The following is a 23872-nucleotide window of genomic DNA, read 5'->3' on the forward strand; positions in this document are numbered from 1 at the left end:
CTGTTTTTTATATATTCATGGAATCTACCTCGAGCATCAAGGTGACAGGGACCGGGGCAACCCAATCGCTGCCTGAAAGTAGCGTTGACCAGAGACCTTCTGATGACTTGGTCAATATAGAAGACAACACATCATATCCTCCCCCTCTGGGTCATGGCGACTTGATCAATACTCCAGACACATCATTCCGGTCGTTCCGTCGTCTCAGCTCCAGGACAGGATCAATACCCAAGAGAGCTTTATTCTAAAGGTAAAATCCTTAATCGAGCCCTTCTAAATCTCTTGATAGATTTCGGCACTAAAACAATCAAATAGAAGAAATTAGTCAATGTGCATAAGATTTTGTGTCAAAAACAATTGAAGATGCTTTTAATTCAAAGCACAAAGAGTTATATCCATGACTTGATTGGCCAACAAAAAGCCTTTGATCAACCAACCAAAAGCCTTTGGTCAACTACAATTTGAATTTTCAACTATACTTTCAAACATAGTTGACCAACAAAAGGTTTGGTCACCTCAACCAACCTAGGTCGACTAACCAAAAGTATCAAATTGACCCAACTTATATTCTTTAAGTTGGTTGCCTATTTTCGTCATTTTAGATTGAGCTACAACAACCTTAGGTTGACATAGAATGCTTGCGTTGACTTAGAATGCTTACGTTAACCTACCAAAAAAATATAGGTTAACGTAGATTGTTTAGGTTGACTTAGATTATAGGTCATTTGTTCAAGTGTCAAACCAATAGAACTTGACCCAACTGCACTACTATGTGTCAACTAGGGTCAATTAAGAGTGCTCTCTAGGTAATAACCCTCAACCTGGAATCTAAACTCTATTATTATATGGTCCACACAAAATGAACTCGAATACAATAATCATAAAGTCTTTAGGTCCAACTCCAAGTTTGATGTTATTTATCGAAATCAAACCAGCACACAGTTCCATGCTCAATCTTTTTCAATCCATCACAAAGCTTGCTTCAAGATCCTTCCTAACAGTGAGTGTATACATCCTACACACCCTGATACGAATGTTAGCACTGAAAGGTATACTAACTTAAACATTGCCGCACATTAAAGCACCATGATTAAACCAGGGCATAGAGTGATACTAATTTCCTAACAATTTCATGACTAAGTCATCTCAACATCTTGAAGATCCTTATAGCAGCTTGTTGCAACTTAGATTTTCATCAAAGTTAGCTAAGTTAGCTAGTCTATTTACTAACCACACAAAGCAGCACATTGTAAAAAAGTCAAAATTCTAGTGTGGAAGCATAATTAGGGTTGTAAATAAATCGGGCATCAGTGAACTAGCTTAATTTTTGGCACAATAAAGCTCATTTATGTTCATTCAATAATAAAAAAAATTATAAACAAGCTTTGCTAGTAAACTTAGTACTTTACCATCCATGAACAAAGTTAATGAACAATTTATACATAAACTTAATTATTAACTTATGTAAAATTTAATTATTAATTTATTTCTGATTTTTTTATCCAAATCAATAAAAATGTAGTAATTTATAACTTCTAATAATCTTAAATTATTCATAATAATTAAAAAATAAAAATATATATAAGTTTTATGAATAGAAAAATGTTTAACCTAATTTATAAGGATAACAACTATGTTAGTTGAGCTTGATAAAAAGCTTAATCTTGACTTGAGCTCAATAAGATACTTAATAAACAAGCTTGAATATTAAATTTAATTTGTAGTTTTTAGAGGTTGTGGTTAGGAATATAGTCATTTTAAGTAGGGTCAAGTTGGATTTGAAGTTGGGAAATATGATTGAATTTGAACTATGATTAAATAAACCATATTGCTATTTATGTTATTATTATTATTCCTTTTCTCTCCCCTTATAAATTCAAATTGCTGTCCACTTCCTCTAAAATCCTGTAAATCCCACCCCAAGTCCCCGGGGCTATGGTGCCGCGGTAGAACATCCAGGTTGTCTCCCAGGCACCCGCGGTTCGAACCCCAGCTACGGCGTATTTGTAGGAATTTTTCCTTCAAATGGGGAGCATAATCAAAGGATGCTGGGCTTCTGAGCTGGCCGCCGCGTGCGCTTCCCGATTTACCCTGGTGGCCGATGGGAAACTTCCGTGGGATCGGGCCAGTCACCCCCAGAGATAGTCACTGGGATTATCATTTTTTCAATAAATCCCACCCCAAATTGCGAGCCATAAGCTCTCTTTTCGCTCTCGTGTTACCATGAGAGTTGCAACTAGAGACTATAGTCTTTGCGAGCCTCACAAAAATGCCACTAAGAACCTCTATGACTGAACCCTAGCCGCTCCACCCTTCATGCTTGAGCACAAGTTAGCCTTCTTGGTTCAGCCGCTCCACCCTTCATGCTTGAGCACAAGTTAGCCTTCTTCTACCATTGAGGTCTGACCTTTCCCACCCATCACCCATCTAGAGTCTCTCTCAATCTTGAACTTGAGGTCTTACATGCATGGCCATTGCTGGCCCAAACAGTCTCGAAATCCCTTCCTTTCCTTTTGCTCTATTCAATGAGTGCAGTTGGTGTTATACCTTCCATCACTGATGAACCATAAAACCCAACCCTTCAAAGCCTTCAAAACATTTGTTTCTCCCCAAGGCTTGTTTCCTTCTAATGTGCAATTGAGATTTATTGTTGATTTTCTTTTTTATTGGCGAGTTACATCTCTATGATGCTATCTTGAGTCTGAATTCACTGTTGCAATCTTATTGATTTTTACAGACTATTGAAGTGTTGGTGTAGCCTTTGGTTATGAGGATAACTCCAACATATCTTGACTTGGCCGTGTTTTTTTTTTACAACCTTAAACTTAGATGTCTAGTGGTGGTTGAGGTTATTTGGCCAATATACTTCAGAAAGGAGAAACTTCCCTTGTGTGAGTTTTGATGTTTAGGAAAAAGTTTACATTAGGCTTACGTGTAGATTTGATATGTGTGTTTGAGTGTGCATGGATTTGTAAGAACACACATGAAACTTAGAAGGCTCATGGTCGACGAGGTTGAGTGATGACATGGATATTGACTTGTCATGGACAAGATGACATACTCAGTGGCATCAAGATCCATAGAGATTGGAGACGGATGGTGTGGGACAAGAAGCACTGTGGTGGTGTTGGAGCAGTTCTAGAGCAAATGACATGGCACAATCAAGTTGGAGGCTTAGTGGCTTGAGGTCCGAAGAATTAGAGTTAGAGAAGGTCGCACGAGGCAACCAAGAGACCGCATGATGAGGAGCATCACAGTGTAGCAAGGACAATGGCAGATGAAGGAAGACTATATATGAGAAGATGTTAAGTATGACAAGTGGAGGAGTTAAGGACTCATGCATCCAAGGGATTGAGTAACATAATAGGAGATGACCGAAGGGCAAAATCAAACCGCGAATGGTTAGAATCCATTGGTAAGCTGTGAGAGTTGAGTGACCTGCACACATCGAGTGAGGGTAGAAGCAAACTTGACCTTATTATAGATCATAGTTAAGTTCCTCATCGACCGATGGAACGAAGTAACCCAAACCCCCAAAGCTGATTTAGAGTTTAGAGTTTGTTCATCTAACTAATGTGAATCCAATCGACATTTGTTCAAATGACAGTAATTGATTGGTGGCACATCAATGAACTGATGCTAGGTTTCAGTCAATTGATGCAAAGGATGGAAAGCAGAAAAGAACTCTTGGAGCTCGATAATAGTTGGATCGAGCAAACCAGTAGGTTGATGGTACAGATCTGATCAACGGCAAACAATATTACGACAGAAGGTTTCAAAGCCTATAAAAGGACCAAATAGAGTTGGAAAAACCCTATCAGAATCCTCTGCTTTCACTTGTAATCTCTTTTAACAACCCTTGTGTCGTATGAGGTTTCTCCACCTTTGATAGTTGATTGAGGAGAAGGATAGAGGGTCGAAGTCAAGGAGCAAGAGTCCTCAACTAGATAAAAAACTCATGTTTGGTCGATTTGTCTTCCTTTTACTTCTTGTTGTTATTTGTTTATCTTTCTGTTGTGTAACAAGTATTGTAAGAACTGAATGAATAGAGAAAGACTCTGTTCGCCCCTCCCCTCTAGCATTTCCATCACTTCATGATCCCCACAATGGTAAGTTGTGGAATAGCTATTAAAGCATCCTTTGATGAAGGTTAGCCTTTGCTTATCTTGAGAGAATTAAATGTTACTCCTTAGGCTTTGATTTCAAATGTGATTCTTGTTGATCTTAGTAGGCATCAACAGTGGAAGAATAATAGCCCAATTTGATAAAACATATTGTGGTTAAACAAGAGAGTTAAAATTGATTTCTTTCCCAACTTCACATGAGTTTATCTTGTTTACGGTTTATTTATACAGGTGATACACATGGGAAGTATAGTTTTTAAAAGTTTCTATTTACTCTGTTGCTATCCTTCTTTTAATTGTGTTGCACCCTATACTATATTTGATTGTTTAGTACCTTTGGTTTATTCATGTGGATTACAAGTTAATAACAAAACATATGATCAGAGTAACTAAAAAAGAATAAATTGAGATAAGAGATTAATGAATTTATATTGACAGAAAGTGATAACCTTGAGAATTTAAATGCCAAGAGCTAAAATATAGCGATTAAAATGTTGAATCAATGGAACAGAACTGGTAGTAATAATGCAAACTTAAAATGATAACCACTTACAGGAATTAACTCTGATCATTATCGAATATACAATTAGAGATAAGTTCGAATATTGATAATGATGATAAGTTTAATTACTACTACTCTTTAGATTCTTTTTAGGAGATAAGCAAACGTGCACATTATTGTTACAACTACTTTGTATTTTGTGTTCATTTCCTGAAGTTTTTAACTTTAAGTTAATTATTAGGAATTTCACATAGACTTGTAGTATCTCATCAAGGGCAGCTATTGTGTTGTATTTGCTCTAACATTATTAGAGTTTAATTATGTCTAAAACTTAGGCTAATTCATTTTGCGTTAGCAAAGAGAGATATTCTACACGCACATGAGTTCAAAAAAGTGAGATGCTTTTGTTCAAAAATTGTTTCCTAATTTAGTACAAAAGAACAAACATACTTTTCAAAGAGAGGAGTAATATTACATGCTTCTCAATCACATCAGCTACAAGTGTCATCTCCTTGTTAGAATTATGAATTAATTTAGTCTTAATCATTCATATTTTGATGTTTTGATTGTTCTATAAGATTCAGTACACAAAGGACCAAATTTGTAGTACTTGTTCACCAACTTGGTTTATTTTATAAAGATACCAATTTTACAAGAGACGGGAAGAGTTGCAGACCCAATATATATTTTTCAAAGGTTGAAACAACCTATTCATTTACCCCCACTTTACCTGTGTCAAATACTAACCTCAATTTATAGCATAAAAAAAATCTTAAACGACCATGTTGGAACTTACATTCACACCCATATCGTCCTACGTGAATATAACCCAAAGAAATTCCTGCATAGTGTACTGGCCCAAGTAAGATCAGAGGAACTGATGATATAGAGTGGCATTGCAATTATAGAATTGCATTATACTCTATGGAGTATATTTCATTACTAATAATTAGCAACACCTTTTTTGCTATTTTTTCTGATAATTCTCTACTTCTATCTCAATGCCTCATCATTGTCATACTAAGCTTTGCATTGACCATTTCACAAAATTGATGACACATCAATCAAATCCCACATGAGAAATTGAGTTTTCCTGGGTTGGTAAATCACTCTCACATCTTACAAGTATCATATACTCAAGGTTCTAAAATTCGCTAGGTGCTAGTTGGCCACCAGACTAGTGCCAAGCACCTAGTCCGCCCGACTAGCGCCTAACACCTAGGCGAGGACTAGGCACAACTAGGCGGATTCCACGGTATCAACATAAATTACATAATAAATTACATTCTATAACTCCAATACAATAATATCAAATTTAAAATGAGTTAAAAACTACACAACTAATAAAATATTATAAATTTATTCTACTTCTCCATAATTTTCAACTTGTTCTTTAACGAACACAAACTTAATATCATCATCGGACACAAACTCAAGGTTACATTTCAGTTTTTTTTAATTGGCCTTTAAATTTAAAAGCCCAAACTAAAAAAAACGATTCCACCGATTAGTAGGTGTCTAGTACTGCCTAATCCCGCCTAGGCACCAAGGCCGCCTATGCTTGCCGACTAGCATATTTTCGGTACGGCTGGGTAGTGCCTAGCGCCTACTAGGCCAATTTTTAGAACACTACATATACTATGCATATTAGTCAAGGCATAATATTTTTTAACAGATATGATGTTTAATACACGCTTGTACTATTCCAAACCAAGATTTGAATCAGAAAGAGACCGTACTAAGTTTGACCTAACAGAAAAGGTACAAAGATTTCTCATGCATGTTGAACTTTATGATCATGAAACTCATCAAGGACTAACTTATATTCAGAAGTAATAGAAGAAAAGGCATCTGAATTAATAAGGTCTGCATAACCCAAGACAGCAAGCATACCAGTTCCTCATCCCACCAAGCTTCCCAGCTTTCCTCGCCCTTTACTCCAATTCCACCTCGGTAAAACAGCCAATCTGTCCAATCTCCAAAATCCTCCACCGTCCTGTACAATAGCAAATAGCAACTTAAACTCCATTTCTTTGAAGCACACCTATGTTGAAATAAAAGTGGGAATTATCAAGATTCTAACAAAAAATTAAGATAAAGATATGATGCTCACTTCTGCCACTCAAAACCAGATGGATTAAACAAATATGGAGCAAAAAGCCAAGATAATGCCATGATCCAACTGCTAACAGAGATTAGGATGTATGAAACAGCTCCACCATTATTGTAACCGTATGCAAGCATTATTATTAACAAAAGAACAACTTCTAATCTGCATAGAAGGATAAGGTATTAGAGAACATCTGCTGATGATCAACTTAAACTTTGATCAAGAAGATTACAAACCCCTTAACAAAATGGCTGCGTGAGTAAAGCCTATAGTTCTCTGCAAACTTGATATGACGAACAACAAAACCTCTACCAGTGGCACGGTACTGAAAATGAAAATAAAAATAATATAGCCAATATGGAAGAATATTAAAAAAATATAGGGATGCATAACAAAAAATACTTGCCTTAGCACCTCCATGGAGAATGGTTCGGCCAAAATAGTGTGTCCTCGTTCCAAGAGAGAATGTGAAGAAGACCGAGCAAAGCTGGAATTGCATCGTAGTAAAGCTAACAACAGCCTGCGCAAAAAGTCTTGAATTAGCCATACTGCATAGATAAAATCATTAGATAGTAGAAAAGTATCAAAGTAAAAAATAAGCATTTACAAAGATTGTAGGAAAGAATGCTTTTGGCATATAAAATACAAAAAGTAACTTGCAAAGAAAGTCTTTCAAAATTATAAAAACTGATGGTGCCCACCAAAAACATTGTAACTTCTAATGATAGTTTATTGATTGATACAGGAAACAAAAACAGCCAACTTGACTGGTTGTAAAAGTATCAACTTGACTGTTGATACACACTTGTGCTTCCATCATGAATCAAACAATATTGTTGTAAAATCTGGAATAATTATAAACTGAAACAAAAACATCTCAGTTTTATGGAAGTTAATTGGAAAGTTGTTAACTTGACTGGTTATAGAAGTAGCACTAAATGAAATTCAAAAGCATCCTTCCGTGCCTCTATAGCACCCAGCTTACATTCAAAATCTTCTCATCAATATTTTACAGGCGATTTAATTCTTAAAATAACAATTTATCTAATGCATATTTTATAATTCTTTCAAGTCATCATGTGGGAGAAATGGCTGATGATTGGCAAGACCGAATCAATAATGCAGACCATGTTTCAGTTTGAATATGTTTCAGTCATTTTTAGTGTTGTTGGACTTTGTCCTGCTAGCAATCATACAGATAGAATAGCAAAATTCTACAACAAAATTCAAATTAATATCAGCTCATCACACTTTTTATAAAAGAAAAGAAGGCTGAGATGGACAGACACCAAACTACATAAGACAATCAATTGAGTTCATGAATTGCAAATTCGTTCAGTGACACTAGTTACACGTTCAATTTGTAATTGAAATTAGTAAGGTGCAGCTCTATTAAATTATAAACCAAGACATATTCACACACTACATGCAAATTTTATGTTAACAAAACTACTTAATTAGATTTAAATGTGTAGAAAAATGTGAATTCTTCTTGTAAGTCATAGAAATTCAAATGTGCAAATTCTTCATGTAAATCATAGAAATTCAAACTGACAAACTCATGCAATAACAACAATATTAGTGACACTATTAGAGGTGGACATTATGAAACTTATCCTGCCACTCAAGTCTATGCCATTTGGGGAGGACATTATGAAACTTATTCATGTAAGTTATACTTAAGATCAAATCAATTGAGTTCAAGACATTGCGAAACCAGTTACTTGCTCCACCTGTATTTGCAAATAGTAAGTTGTAGCAATGATAGATATAAACCAAGACAATAGAACACTAACAATCAATTTTATCACGACAAGGTAACTCAATTAGATAATTATGGGAGAAAAAAAGTATGTGCAAACTCTCTTACAAGTCATGAAAAATAAAACAATCAAGAAACTCATAAATAACAACAATTTATGTTACTGCAAACTGTTTGGGGTCAGCATCATGAATTTATCCCTCCACTGCAGTCTATACAAGCTTATATGAATAGCAACATTCAGTTCATAAAGTCAATTTTGATTTCATTATATAGATTCCTGCATTTTCAATTTTATTGATTCACCTTATCTAAATAGAAAGTTTATTACTCGTTTTTTAACCATAGCCATACTATGTTAACATATTCTTTTATCACTCTTAGTTGATTGGGGTTACACCCGTAATAGTTTATTTTTTATTTCATCGTTCTACTAGCTCAACACATTAATTTTAGTATTCCCATTTAGGTTATATTATTTTTTATGCATGGCTTCATAACCTCGTTCTACTAGCTCAACACATTATTTTTTAGTATTCCCCAGCCTTGCCTAAACTAATCATGGGTTTAACCACTAGATGCATCAAACAATTTTACTTGATATTCCTCTAAATTGCATGAACTTGCAATAATAGAGATCAACAAAATAGCAAATGAGAAAAATAACTAAAGTTAATACCGTCAGAAAACCAGATTCTAGTATGAAGCCCAAAATCATTGGAATAGCTGTGAAGACACCAATCTGGAAAAGAAACTGTGTGTTTAAAGCAGCATCAAGGGCAGTATTCTGTAGTACATTAGCTCTAGTTTGAATTGCTTCACCAATTCCAGAAAAAGCCTGCACCAACAAGTAGCTTTCATATTTCAAAACTAATAAATCACTTATGTCAAGCCTCATAACAATCAAGCTCAACCAATTGACAGCATTAAGTCAATACAACACTGTTAAAGGCAGTGCAAAATAAACACAAAGAAAAGCAAATCAAACTCTAAGTGATAAAATACCCTGTGTTTTTCATCCATCCAACAGTTTCTCCACCTCAAGCTCAACTATCAAAAATTTAGGTTATTAAAAAAGGTTTTCACTGGGAGACTAGACCAGGCTCTTTCAAGGACATTGGTTAAGAGGAGGAAATAAGTAGAAGAATACTACCTATAAACTTTAATATAGTCTTCTTGCTTGTTCTTTTCAATTTAGTCCTCTTATTGAATTACTACGTCTTTGAATCTTGTCTGTTGCTTAATTATGTTTCCTGGAAGACCTAGCAAGCTTAAATTTATATTAATTTGGGAATCAAACATGCTAAACTCTTTAATCTTACAGCAAATGTTTTTTGTTCTTGAACAACTAAAATCTTATAATATTAATACATATTTTATTAAATTTTTAAAGCTATCATTTGGAGTTCTTTTCTATTCCTTTTCAATCAGGCAGTATGAATCTAAACTCCCATAATTGACGTTGTCTTGTATATTGACTGTAATATCTTCTGCTGCAAAACTTGATAAATTTTTATATGAACAGAAAGCTATCTCTTATCTTTTCATAATCTCATCATTTATATTAACTAAATATTGTTTGATACTTCTAATTGATTCATAAATTTAAGACATGGCCAATGATGAATTTTAACTTATTTATGCAACAGCCGAATTAACAAATTTAATTCTCTCATGTAATTATCAAAATACAGTGAAATCAATAGCATTTGATTACTAAATTCACCATACTTATCTCTGAATTTTGTGTAATTTTTAGATTTTATCTATATATTATATTGATCACTTAAATGTGGCTTGTTGTCACAGAACTTAGATATCTTAGAATTTTATATTTTTTTTGTGTGACACTATTATAAGTTTATTGTTGTGGTCAATATACTCCCCCATGTTGGCAAAAAAGGTATTGCAAAAATGAAATATTACATGAAAATTGTTTCAAGACGTCCTTGTTCAGACATGGACTGGAAAGTTTCAAGACGTGGGAACATGTCTAATAAGTTGTCACATGAATATTATTTGTCTTTGCTACATATTATGTATGTACCTATTAATTTGTATGGTATTTGTAAGCCTCCAACTTGTTATATGTAATCACTAGATATTGCATATTTCTTAACTGCTACGTTTTGATTTGTGTAAGGTGTGTATGAAGATCAATCATCTGAAAGTCCTGTTGCTCAATAACTCTTATGCTACTTCTAATTGCTCCAGGAAACATGTGATTCTCTGATTGAGATTTCCTTCCTGTTTGCTTATTAGTTTCAGCTTACTTTAGACTTGCTGAATTATTTCCCCACCCTTGGCCATGATATGAAATCTTTTACCATGTCAAGCAGAGTCAAAATGCACATCTCCATTAAATCATAAAAACTGAATATTAATCAACATAAGTAATCTCTTAAATTGTTTATGTCAATTATGCCACTAATGAGTGTGCTATCATGACACATTACACCCCTTGGCATCGTATGATATGCGCGCCATTATGAATTCTAGTTATGCTTGTTATATTCTTGTACCATGTGGCTAAGCAAGTGTAAAACTGCATCATTTTAGATGTGCAAAAATTTCCACATGGAATGTTATTTGAACATTCTGCTTACATAGCTATCTTCACTTCATTTCCTTCTTCGTCATCTCATTCCTTCTTCTCCTCCAAATCACTACCAACACCAAATGTCAGCATGGTAAAACAACAATCAACAACTAGACCTTAACCCATTAGGTGGGGTCGACTATATAGATCCTTTCTATATCATTAGGCTCTATTCTATACAATATCACTATCTATATTTAAATAAATTTTATCTTGACTTATTGCTACTAACCAAATCTTTTTTTTTTATCTTCCTCTTCTTCGTTTGATGTGCATATTTATCCTACTTTCACATCGCCTAACTAGAACATTTATTAGGCATCTAAGTATATATCGATACTATATTAAACATGTAGAAGTTTTCTCTCAATAGATACAACATTGATTTTCTATCTAATATTCTTATTTCTTATTTTGTTCATCCTCTTATATTCACAAATCCACCTTAACATTCTCGTCACTACAACTCTCATCATCTATTCATGTGCTTGAGCCATAGACAAAATTCAGCTCCATATAACATAACATGTCAAATTGTCATTTTGTAGAATTTTCCTTTAAGTTTTTGAAATACTTTACTATCACATAGAACACTCAACCCTCTCCTTCATTTCAACCATGCTACTTGTATCTTATATAAGAAATCTCTCAATTCCTCCATATTTTTGCAACAATGATCATAATACTTAAAGCTTTCAGTTTCAAAGACTCCTATCTGTAAATACCCCATGATAGTTTTGATGTGGTCAACCAAGTTAAGTTAGGTCCTGTGTGTTTGATCCTTGTGTCTAAGTGTGTAGGAACTTACAAACACAAAAAGTCGAGCGGAAGACGCAACTAACGAGAAGGATGACACGGGAAAAGAGCCGACGGGCTCGGTGTATCGAAGGGACGAGGTGCTGCGGAAGACTACACAGGTGGATGAGAAGGACGCGCGCAACGTTCGAGGGATGAGAAATCGGGGAGGAAGCCTGCTCGAGGAAAAGGCCGGAGTTGGGTTCGGGTGAGCTCAATTCCGGATGGCCGAAGCATCACTCAAGCGAGCGAAGTAAAAAATGGTTAACAAGGGAAGTTAACCATTTTTCGGATGAACAATGTTGAAGGCGCCTTCAAAAGCTTGGAAGGCGAATTCCATGAACAGTACGAAGGCGCTTTCCAGCCCTTGAAGGCGCCTTCCCTAGCCGTTAAGCCGAAGATAAAGTTTTATTTTCAGCGATAAAACTTAACCGATTGAAGGCGCCTTGAACCATCTTGAAGGCACCTTCCACCTTCGGATAAGATTTTCCCAGAGATATAAAAAGACCCCTGGAGCTAAAAAATAAACAAGTTCTGTATTAACTTTCCTAGTCATTTTTGAGCTATCAACGTGTGTAAAAGGCTTCTCCACCTTCAACGAAGAAGTCTCTTAGTAAGCTTTTCAACGCCTTGGATTAACAACCACCTAACTTGTCACCAAGTAAAACTCTGGTCTTTTACCTTATCCGTTAAGTTGTTTTTATTAATATTTATTGTCTATATATTTGCTTAATTTAATTGTGTATTCTTGCTAAGGAAAGCAAGAGATTCATTTTAACTTTGATCAGAGCCCAACTGCTTCAGAAGGACTAACGACCTACTTAAGTACAAAAACGATGGACGAACCTAGCATCCACCCACCAGTATTAGAGGGGGAGTTCACGTTTTGGAAGCGACGAATGAAGGTATTCTTTAAGATAGATTTTAATATTTTATTAATAATGAAATATGATTTTGAAGCACGAAAGAACAAGAACGAAGAAGAACTCGAAGAACACCTCTGGACCAAAAAGCAACGCGACGAGTTTATGGCAAACAGTAAGGCTGAATTTCACCTTATGAGCATACTATCGGTTGAGGAATTTGACAAAATAGGCAACTACAAGAGTGCAAAAGAACTTTGGAAAAAGTTCTTAAAACTCTATGAACAACCAAAAGAAGTCGAATCTAACTTCTCGATGGACACCGAGTCATCGTCCGAAGAACCCGAGACTGAGGAAACTGCCGGAACAGCATTTATAGTCGAATACCTACCTGAAGACAAAGAAAACTCATCCAAGATAAGAATCGATGAAGGGGCAGAGTCTTCGGAAGAAAGTAGCGACGAAGGGGGACTACCGGACAATGAAATCATAACGGTAAGTAAGGTACGTTCCTGACCTCTTAAGGAATTATTTGAATTCATTAAAATATTTTCTAAAAATATGATGAATTTAGAAAAAGATAATGTAAAGTTAAAATTGACTTTAACAAATGCATGCAGTCTGGAAGACTTTAATAAATTGAAATTTGAAAATGATAAATTATAAGATAAAATAGAATGGTGAGAAAAAGACAATTCATGCTCAAATTCTTTCCATGCTCCAAAAAGAAATTACAAATATCATCGAAAGCTTAACTAGTATTTAGATACCATAAGAGTCAAATTACAAAAGTAGAAAGATGATTAATTCCCAAAAAATATTTGGATAACGCAATAGGGCATAATTTATTTTTGATTCCTAAATCTTGTTTAAATAATTAAATAAAATTTTATTTGCAAGCCTAAATTATCTTTATCATATTAGACAAAGTAAAGCATGCTAGAAATTTAATTTAATGTATTCTTGTCGATAAGATCAATCATTTTTGTTAACTTTCTAGTCAATTTTTTTGTTCAAAATTTTATTTATACAAAATAAAAATATTATCTACAAACAAAATTTTTTTCAGTTGAGTTGGTTTTTTTTTTTTGAAAACGATATTTTAAAAAAATATTCACAAACTTATTTTTGGAACATATATTTTTCTATAATAAAATATGATGTTTTCTATTATAATAAAATTCTTTGACAGTTTTCAAATTTTATTTGAATTATTACGAATTAGTTTCCAAAAATTTAATTTTTAATATTAAAAATTCAGGAAAACAGAAACTCTAGAACTTTAAAATTTTCTAGTATTCGACAATATGTTTTTAATATCCAGAAAATTTTCAGAATTGAAAAATATTTTTAAAATTTATTTTCCCAAAATTGATTGTTCTAATAAAATAAATTAATTCTGTTCATTAAATTAATTTTTTTTTCTGTGAAAACTTTTCTACTGATAAAACTTAATCTATTAAAGTTTGACAAAAATTTTAGAATTTTTCAAAATAGATAACGAATTTCTAAATTATTTTTTGTAAAAACAAGATTAATTAGTAAAGATATAATATTTTTGAAAATTATATCTAAAACATGCTAGTTTATTGATAATTCTTGTTAAGTAACCCTAGAAAAATATTTCAAAATTTCTAACAGTTTATTTTATTTTTCCCAAATTTTATTTTGATGTGATCAAAAGGGAAGACATAAGTACAAGTAAAAAGGGAGTAAAAATTTTATAGCTTAATTCATTACAATATTTGATTCTAAGTGCAACTTCTATACATAAGTTATTATATTACATTTTTAACCCTAACTTGAACTTGGGTTGATACACATCAAAAAGAGGGAGATTGTAAGTACCCCATGGTAGTTTAGATGTGGTCAACCAAGTTAAGTTAGATCCTATGTGTGTTTGATCCTTGTGTCTAAGTGTGCAGAAGCTTAGGAACATAAGAAGTCGAGCAAAAGACGCAGCTAGCGAGAAGGATGGCACGGGAAAGAAGTCGACGGGCTCGGTGCATTCGAGAGACGAGGTGCTGCGAAAAAATACACCGATGGACAAGAAAGACGTGCGCAACGTTCGAGGGACGAGAAGCCGGGGAGGAAGCCTGCTTGAGGAAAAGGCCGGAGTTGGGTTTGGGTGATCTCAATTCCGGATGGACGGAGTATCACCCATGTGAGCGGAGTGAATAATGGTTAATAAGGGAAGTTAAACCATTTTTCGGATGAAAAGGCTTGGAAGGCGCCTTCCATGAAGGGTGCGAAGGCGCTTTCTAGCCCTTGAAGGCGCCTTTCCTAGTCGTTAAGCCGAAGATAAAGTTTTATCTTCGGCTATAAAACTTAACCAATTGATGGCGCCTTGAACCCTCTTGAAGGTGTCTTCCACCTTCAGATAAAATTTTTCAGTAGTTATAAAAAAGCTCCTGGAGCTAGGAAATAAATAACAATTTCTGTATTAACTTTGCTAGTTATTTCTGAGCTATCAACGTGTGTAAAAAGCTTCTCCGCCATCAACGAAGGAGTTTCTTAGTGAGCTTTTCAACGCTGGATTGTAACCAAGTAAAACTCTGTCCTTTTACCTTATCCTTTAACTTGTTTTCCTTAATGTTTACTATCTATATATTTTCTTAATTTAATTGTGCATCCTAGCTAAGCAAAGCAAGAGATTCATTTTAACTTTGATAGTAGACAATTCACCCCCTTCTTGCCGGCCCCGCTACACCTAGGGGTGTAATTGAGCCAAGCCGAACTCTTGAATATTTGAGTTTGGCTCGTTTATAATCGAGCAGAGCTCGAGTTTTATTTAACGAATATATTCATGGTTCACGAGTTATTTGAGTTTTTATCGAGTCTAAACGAACTTAATAAATATAAATTATAAATTTAAATATTCATTAAAAAATAAATTATATATTTAGAAAAAATTATCATATTCTTATTAAAAATTTTAATTTTTTTCTAATAAAGAAATTTAATATATTTGTCTATATGTTTCATAAGTAGAATGTAAAATCTATAAATTCAATATCAAAACTATTATTTTTTTATTTAAAAGTTGATTTATGAGCTTAACGAACATGTTCACGAGCTAACGAACCGAATATTGTGAAACTTGAACTTGATTTATTTATCTTAACAAGCCTCATTAAACGAGCTTTTATCGAATCAAACTTCGAATAGCTCGTGAGCGGCTTAGTTCATTTACACCCCTAGCTGCACCAACACTAAAATTCATTTATTCTGTTTTTACTCTACTAAGTCTAAAGTCTTTCACTTCTAGTGTTTCACGTCAAGATTCGAGTTTAGCATTTACTCCTTCACATGCAGTATGATACCGTGTCTTAAATGTGTCCAATGAGTTCATCCGTAAAAAGTTAGTAAGTTGATCCTTAATATAACCCTATCTTTATAGGAAACGCTTCGGTTTTCACTCTTGTCATTAACATATCCTTAATCAGTTCAATATATAATATGCTAACACTTCAACATAAAATTTCTTTAAAATATATCGTAAGCTTTTGAAAATGTCATTTTCCCCTTAATTTGTATCTAATTTTCGATATAAGCATTCAAAAAATTTATTTTTAGCTTCATTCACTGCTTTCTTAGTCATTTTTTTGTTATTGTATATTTTTTTTAAAAGTTTTCTCACTTTACAAGTATATAATACCTTATAGGTTGTTCGTTTTTCCTTCACTTTCTCCGGTATTTTCTTATTCCATTACCAAGATTTTTGTATGCATGTCCCTTTGACTTACCAAGTACACACTTGGATATTATTTTTAACTTTGATATCATCTAATCTCATGTCGTATTCGAATTATATTTCTCCTAATATTTCCTTAAATATATTTCACTTCTCATCTTTTAACATGTCAACATAATACCAAAATTATTTTTTTCATTCTTAATAAAGTTTAAAACTCCAGCATGGCTCAACATTGGAACCATGCTCTTGGTTCTTTAATTCTATTATAACTTAGGGAAAATGTCTCAAGAGTAAACTTGTGGGCATCTTTCAGAGGTGAATTGTAGTATAGTAATACTTAATTTAGTCGGTGAGCAGTTATTGCTATAGATAATTTGATAGATGATTTTATTTGAATATTGTTACGATAGGTATTTTAAAATCAATCAATGTCCAGCACAAGCTTGAATGTAAAAGGTTGTTGTGTTAGATTCTCAGCTAATGTCAAAGGCAGATGAATGTTTTATAAATGACTATCAAACTATTATGCTAACACTAGATTGTTCCCGGAATGAATGCGTTGCAAGGTCCGACTAGAACATCCTACTACATCTCCATGAAAACTTGAGTGCAGTCTTAAATATACAAGAATTCACAAAGCATAGGTTGGATAAGAAAAACATTATAGGAATATAAATTATCTTAGATTTAAAATATGAAACATAAAAACGTTCACTAAAGTAATAAAAATTGTAGATACGATGATCGGAAGAAACAAAATGGGTAGGAGAAAAGATAAAGTTGATACAAAACTCAAATTTTAACTTATGATAAATAAAAAATAAAATAAGTATTATTATAAATAGTTCGTTATGGATGAAATAGCAAACGTAGTTTAGAAGGGAGATAAAATCATAATTTTCAAGATAGTGGTAATGAAAGAAACTATTAATATTAAACATTTCATAAGTAGGATTAGAAAAAGACACAAAATAGCTATAGATGAGATAGTATAAAAAATTCCTCCAAACGGAAAGATTTAAATAAGAAGGGATCTAAATGGGCATGTAGGAGTAAGAAATTAAAAATAAGATGAGGTACATGAGGTTATGATTATTAAATAAAAATAAAGAAGGAAAAACTATATTAGATTTTGTGATAACATACAAATCCATAATTTTTAGAGTACCTTTAAAAGTGGAATAATAAGTCACAAATTAAAATTCTTATAGATAGGAAGATAGATAAAAAGATTTGTAAATATTCTAGAATCACTCTAGAGAAACTACCCAATATAAATTAGCAATATTAGATATGCATCTTAAGCATAGTATCAACAGAAGAAAAACATGCGCGACAGCTAGAATGTTTAGGATGGGAAGTAAAGTATCTTTAAGTTAAGGGTAGGAGCATAAGAATTAAGAGAAATACATAGCGACTCGAATACGACATAGGATAAGATGTCTCTAAATTTAAAAATGATGACCAGGAGCATACTTAGTGAAAAGAATATGTACCACCAAGTAAAAAATCTAAGTGACGGTACAAAATAATAGAGGAGAAAATGACGAAAAAACGAACAACCTATCAGTTATTATACACTTATAAGAATGAAAAAAACTTCTTAATAGAGTTCAATATGCAAGAATGATGTCAAGAAAGCAGTGAAAACAAGAATGATACTTTTGAATACTTATATCAACAACTAAATACAAAAGAAGGAAAAAGGTATATATAAAATAACTAAAAAAAGAGATGGATTAAAGATGAATGTAATATGATATTAATGAATGATGAAGAAATAAAAAAGAACAAAACATGTATTTTCATACACACTTCAATGATTATTTAGCTGACCAACTTAATTTAGGAAATTTACGTAGGTTAGATGAATATATACATTTAAATTTTTAAGAAATTCTTTACTTTTCTTTTAAGAAATTTAACAACTTAATGAGATGCAAAATGGAAAAAATAGTTAAATCAGATGATATTTCAACAAAGATAAAGAAGTGCCTAGGAAAAGAAGGTATTGAATAGCTTACAAAATTACTAAGCTTACAAAGTTATTCAACAAGATTGAAAATAAAAAAAATGTTTGATAAGTAGAGGGTAAGTACTTTAGTGCATTTATTTAAAAATAAAAGATATATCCAAAATTATACAAATTATAAAGGCATTAAGCTAATGAGTCATACTATGAAATTATTGTAAAAAAAAGTAATAAAAAAAACTATGAAAACTAAGATGATTGAAAATTAATCTAAATTTATGTATGAAAGATCGACAATAGAAATTATACATCTTTTTAAAGTAACTAAATAAAAATATCGAGAAAAAAAAAAAGCAAGACTTAACATTATATTCATTGACGTACAAAAAAAAATTTACAACAGACCCAAGGAAAATTATGTAGAGAACTCTAGAAGAGAAATGGTTTTAACGCAATATATATTAAAATAATTAAGAATATATATGAAGATGTAATGACAAAAGTAAAGACTCTAGATAAATGAAGCATTTCCTATAAAGATAGGGTTACTTTGAGAATCAACTATAATTTTTTATCTTTTTACACTAATCATGAATAAACTCCCTTAACATCCAAAACACATTATCATAGTTCATGTTATTTATTGATGATATTGTTTTGATAGATGAAATACGTGAAGGAGTAAATATTAAACTCGAATCTTCACATGAAACACTAGAAGTGAAAAATTTAGGCTTAGTAAAGTAAAGACGAGATATATGAAATTTATACTTAGCGATATTACTAGTAGTAAGACAACTGTTAAAATAAAAGATGACGTGTAACATTAGAGCTTTAAGTATTTAGTATCACTTTAGTAATTATTTTACATATAATAAAAGTTGCAATGGAGGAGACTATCATATCTTTGTGACTGTAAGGTGTTAACTCAAAGAGATATGAAATACTAATTAGATCTGCTATGTTATATAGAGTTAAATATTGAATTATAACTAAGTACATGAATAGAAGAGTAATGAGGATGTAAATGTAAATGTGCAGATATAAAAGGATGGATAGGATAAAAAATGATAACATTAGAGAGAAAGTCAGAATTATACTTATTGAGGGAAACTTCGAGAGACACATTTAATAAATACTCTAATTAGATAATATAAAATAATGATACATACATTAACTAGAAAGAGGAAAATCAAAGAAGATTTAATTAATAACGATAACATAAGATATAATTTATTTAAATATATAATAATATATTAGAAGATAAAAGCCCAATAGAGTAGGAGGATCCAAATAGTCAACCCCACTTAGAAGGATCCATTAACACGATTCAATATGGAATGTTTAGGTATAAATGTGCATGATGCATTTATTTTTGAGAAATTTGTTGTTCCCATTAATCGATTCATCTTATCATTAACATGAGCTTTTATCATTTGATTTGAATACAATTAGAATTTTAGGTTTAGTGAGGATTGAAAAATTGATTCATCTTAGTAAAGACAAATTTACCAATTCCGTAATTAACCGAAAAAACAATATTAGATGGGACAAGGTAAATTACCTATATTGCATGTCCTAGAACAAGATGACCCTTGTTGAATGATGCCTGTGTCATGATCCGAGACATAACAAATCTACAATGATTCAATTTGTGAAGCACCAGATGCAATCTTATCGCAGGGAAGAGGTGAGGAAGATGTTGTAAGACTCAAAAGTACGGAAGAGAATGCATAGTATATGTCAATTATATGCTATAACGAATACGTTTGGTTAGGGTATACATTATATTAAATAATTAATTATATAAACTTAGTTATATGATATAAATATATATTAAATATATAACTTTAATTATTTATTAACTTTTGATAAAATTATGTTACTGTCATAATTATGAATACATAACAATAATAAGATATAAATTGAGAGATGAGACTATTTAGTTATAAAAAATATCTATTTAATTAAAAGTTGAGTGGGATTATATACAAATTACTATCTATTCAATTATAAATTGAATGGAATTATATAAAAATTAATATTGACACTATCATCACATGGTATGGTCCTAAATAAAATTGTACCATTCTAATTAAGATGGAAATTCTTGTATAAACTTAATATTTCAAACCTTAGGTTTAGAAAATGTCACATCTCTTCTAATAATATAAGAGATGTTTTCCTATTTGACACAAATATTGCTCTCTAGTTATAATGTTAGAATTGTTTCTTCATTTTTATTGCCTTCGGTAGGGTAAAATCAGACACAAACCAATAAAAATTTGCTAAAAATGATAACTCATAAAGAAATTGATATTAATTATACAATTTAATTGAAATAAAGCACCTTCATGAACTTGGAATCTAGCAGTGCATATTATTCTACCCTTCTTTTTTCTTATTTCTACAATGATGGTGCATGTCTAGTACAATTGATATCAAAGAAACTTGGTTAATGGTATGGTAGAAATAGTAGTAAAAGTTTATAAACTTTGTGGATATTGTTTTATCCTTGCAACAATTCTAAGTGGCACATCATATATTTGATCTCATGTGGATAACTGAGACGAGCCATTCCTCAAGCTAACCACTTTATTTTACCTCCATACATGATGATTGAACTTGATCTTATTAGTGCATTTAATAAAAAGATATAATTTCTCTAACCATATTCTGTCATCTAGTTGATTGAACGGTATTTGGACTAGCACTCCTGGGTGGCAATTTTATACCATTGGATATTGCAAGTTCATTGAAAATCTCAGGGTCAAATGTCTTACATAAATTTGGTTGTTGCATTTAGAAGACGATAAATATCACCGAGATGCAAGATAATGTAAGAAACAAAGAATTTTCAATCATACTGAATTGATACAGGTGACTACTCTAAAAACTGTTTCTAATATAATCAGATCTATTTCTTTCTATCCAATAAAAACCAAAAAGATTTATGCAAGTGAAAGTTAGATTCATTAACAAAAAGTATCCCAGTCTTCGAAAATCAGACACCAAACTTCGGCCATATCATGTTTAGTTACCAACTATACTAAGGGTACCTTTTGTCACTAATTGGCAAATTTATGACCATTCTAACTAAAATTTGGTTTGGATTATATTTTACGTATTGCACCTAATGCAGATGTCTTTGTTATCAACAAGAACAATAAAAAAAAAGGCAACTCAGTGCACAAAGCTCCCGCCATGCGGGGTCCCGGGGAAGGATCCATTGTGCGCAACCTTACTCTGCTTTTTGCAAAAGACTGTTTCAGAATTCGAACCCGTGACCTTTTGGTCACATGGTAACAACTTTACCGTTGCGCCAAGGCTCCCCTTCAACAAGAACAATATTTTATCTAATTATATATTGCCCCTTACGAGCTGACACAATTAGTTCATACAAAGGTGTTGCTGTCAATAGGCTTGGGATCGATTCCGAGCGGCTATGGAATGTCCCGTTGGTTGTCTCAACCCCTTCTTGTATGCATTGTTGCTGTTGTTGGGTGAAGTCTCTCGTGATTTACCTCCCTTTTAGTGGGGGTTACTCTGGAAGAGTCGTCGAGGTGAAGATTTCACCTTTTACTCCAATATATTGAATTCTAGGTACTATTCATATTAGATTGAAATTCACTATACATCTATTCAGCCTATAGACTATCCAGCTAATTTGAGAAAAATGAACAATTAACAAGTAACAAAAATACTTCCATAATAACTATAATAAAAATGCAACCGGCCACCAGATAACTTTCTTCTGTTCATCTCCAATCATGATCTTATTACATAAAACAATCAATCTGCAAAAATCTTTCAATAAAAGAAAATTATGATAATTTTTTTTTGTCAAGGTCATATATGCATATCCACATAAAATGTTAAAGATAAAAAAGAAAGTACTGGAAACATATGGTAAAAGGTACATTCTCTGATTAATGTCCTCTTCTACATACAGGTTCTCAAATAGATATGCAGAAATGTGTCATGCTTACTAGTTATTACCCTTGTAAGAAGTGACAAAATCACAAATAAAATCTCAATTATAATAGTTTCTGTTTAACAATTTTATCATCCAAAGATTATAAAACTACTGGAGTTTTTTAATTTAAATACTTACCATTTACAAACTCATTTAATAGATATGATATTTAAAAAGTACAGAAACTAACCAAATAAGCTCTTCCATACAGAAATATGTACACGGTCAACACAGTCAACTGCAAAAAAGCAAAAGATGGAAGATGATTAAGCAAGAGGAATGCAAGTGCCATCCAAAAATGAATGAAAAATCTAGGACACTCCACAAATAAATGTTCACAATAGAAAGTAGAAAATCACAATAATACTTAAGAGGGTGTTTGGCTAAACTTACTAAAAATAGCTTATAAGCTCGTACATCTTATAAGTTATTTTAGGAGCTTATATGTTGTTAAGTCTTATTTTAAAAATAAGTTGTTAAAGTGTTTGGGTGAATTTATTACAATCAACTTAAAGGTATTGAATTGTTTGGTATTATAAGATCTTTTTATTAATAAAATTATCAAAAAGGGTATAATACTATTAATAGAGGGTTTTGAGCTTTTTATTAATAGAGAGTTTAGGCGAATTTCTACATCGGGGGAGAGAAAAATTGGAAAGAGGCGTCAACGGAGAAGATGTCACGGCGCTGGAAGAGAAAGCAGCGGAGATAGAAAGATATTAGGTTTATAAAAATTTATGGAGGATGAGATGGGAATTTATAAAATTATATAAGGATATTTTAGAGAAGAAAATTATTAAAATAAAATCTTTTTTAAAAAGTAAGGTCTCCCGTACTTTTTTAAAAACAGCTTATAAGCTCCAAAACAACTTATTTTGATAACTTATAAGCTATTTGAAAAAAATTTTACCAACAAATTTGAAGAGCTTATAAGTTCTAAAACAGCTTATAAGATATTTTAGAGAGCTTATAAGCTCAGCCAAACACCCTCTAAATGGATAAAGAAGAGAGAAATCTCTAATTGCAATTACATCTGCGGCAGATAAACCATTGCAAAACTATATATGAGACTGACTACCAAATACAAAGTTTTTAAGATGATCAAGAATATCTATGAAATGTGTACAAAGAAAGAGAAACAGAAGCAAAATATTAAAAATTGGAAACAATGCTAATTATGCATACCAACATCAATGACATACATGCATCTATGTCAAAATAGAACAAGCAACAACATAATAGCAGGCAACGCAAATGAGGTGTGGATTACGCATATACTGCAGGTGTAATTGGTAAAAGTAAATCCAGAGTTCACCTGCATTCTTTCATTTTGTCTAACGAAGTCCCATTTTTTTTCTTTCTTGTTCAACTAGATGAGTCTCATGATCTGAAGACCTTGTACGAGATAAGAGAAAGCTCAGTGGCAGATGAATACAGATTTAGGTGTTGTTTCTTAAATTAGGAGGTAAAGG

General features: G+C 32.4%; 1 protein-coding gene across 1 annotated transcript in view; it reads right to left on the reverse strand.

Moving 5' to 3' along the window:
• The window catches only part of LOC121969816 (callose synthase 9), a 100238-nt gene that overhangs the window by 13882 nt on the left and 62484 nt on the right, over positions 1–23872 (reverse strand). The window contains exons 43-48 of the mRNA XM_042520074.1: positions 22591–22638; positions 9178–9336; positions 7143–7256; positions 6973–7061; positions 6740–6898; positions 6520–6622 (exon numbers count right to left, since the gene is read on the reverse strand). Of these exons, the coding sequence (XP_042376008.1) occupies positions 6520–6622; positions 6740–6898; positions 6973–7061; positions 7143–7256; positions 9178–9336; positions 22591–22638 (672 nt within the window). The remainder of the gene's footprint in view (positions 1–6519; positions 6623–6739; positions 6899–6972; positions 7062–7142; positions 7257–9177; positions 9337–22590; positions 22639–23872) is intronic.

This window comes from Zingiber officinale, chromosome 4A (genome assembly GCF_018446385.1).
Source record: "Zingiber officinale cultivar Zhangliang chromosome 4A, Zo_v1.1, whole genome shotgun sequence".
Taxonomy (NCBI): domain Eukaryota; kingdom Viridiplantae; phylum Streptophyta; class Magnoliopsida; order Zingiberales; family Zingiberaceae; genus Zingiber; species Zingiber officinale.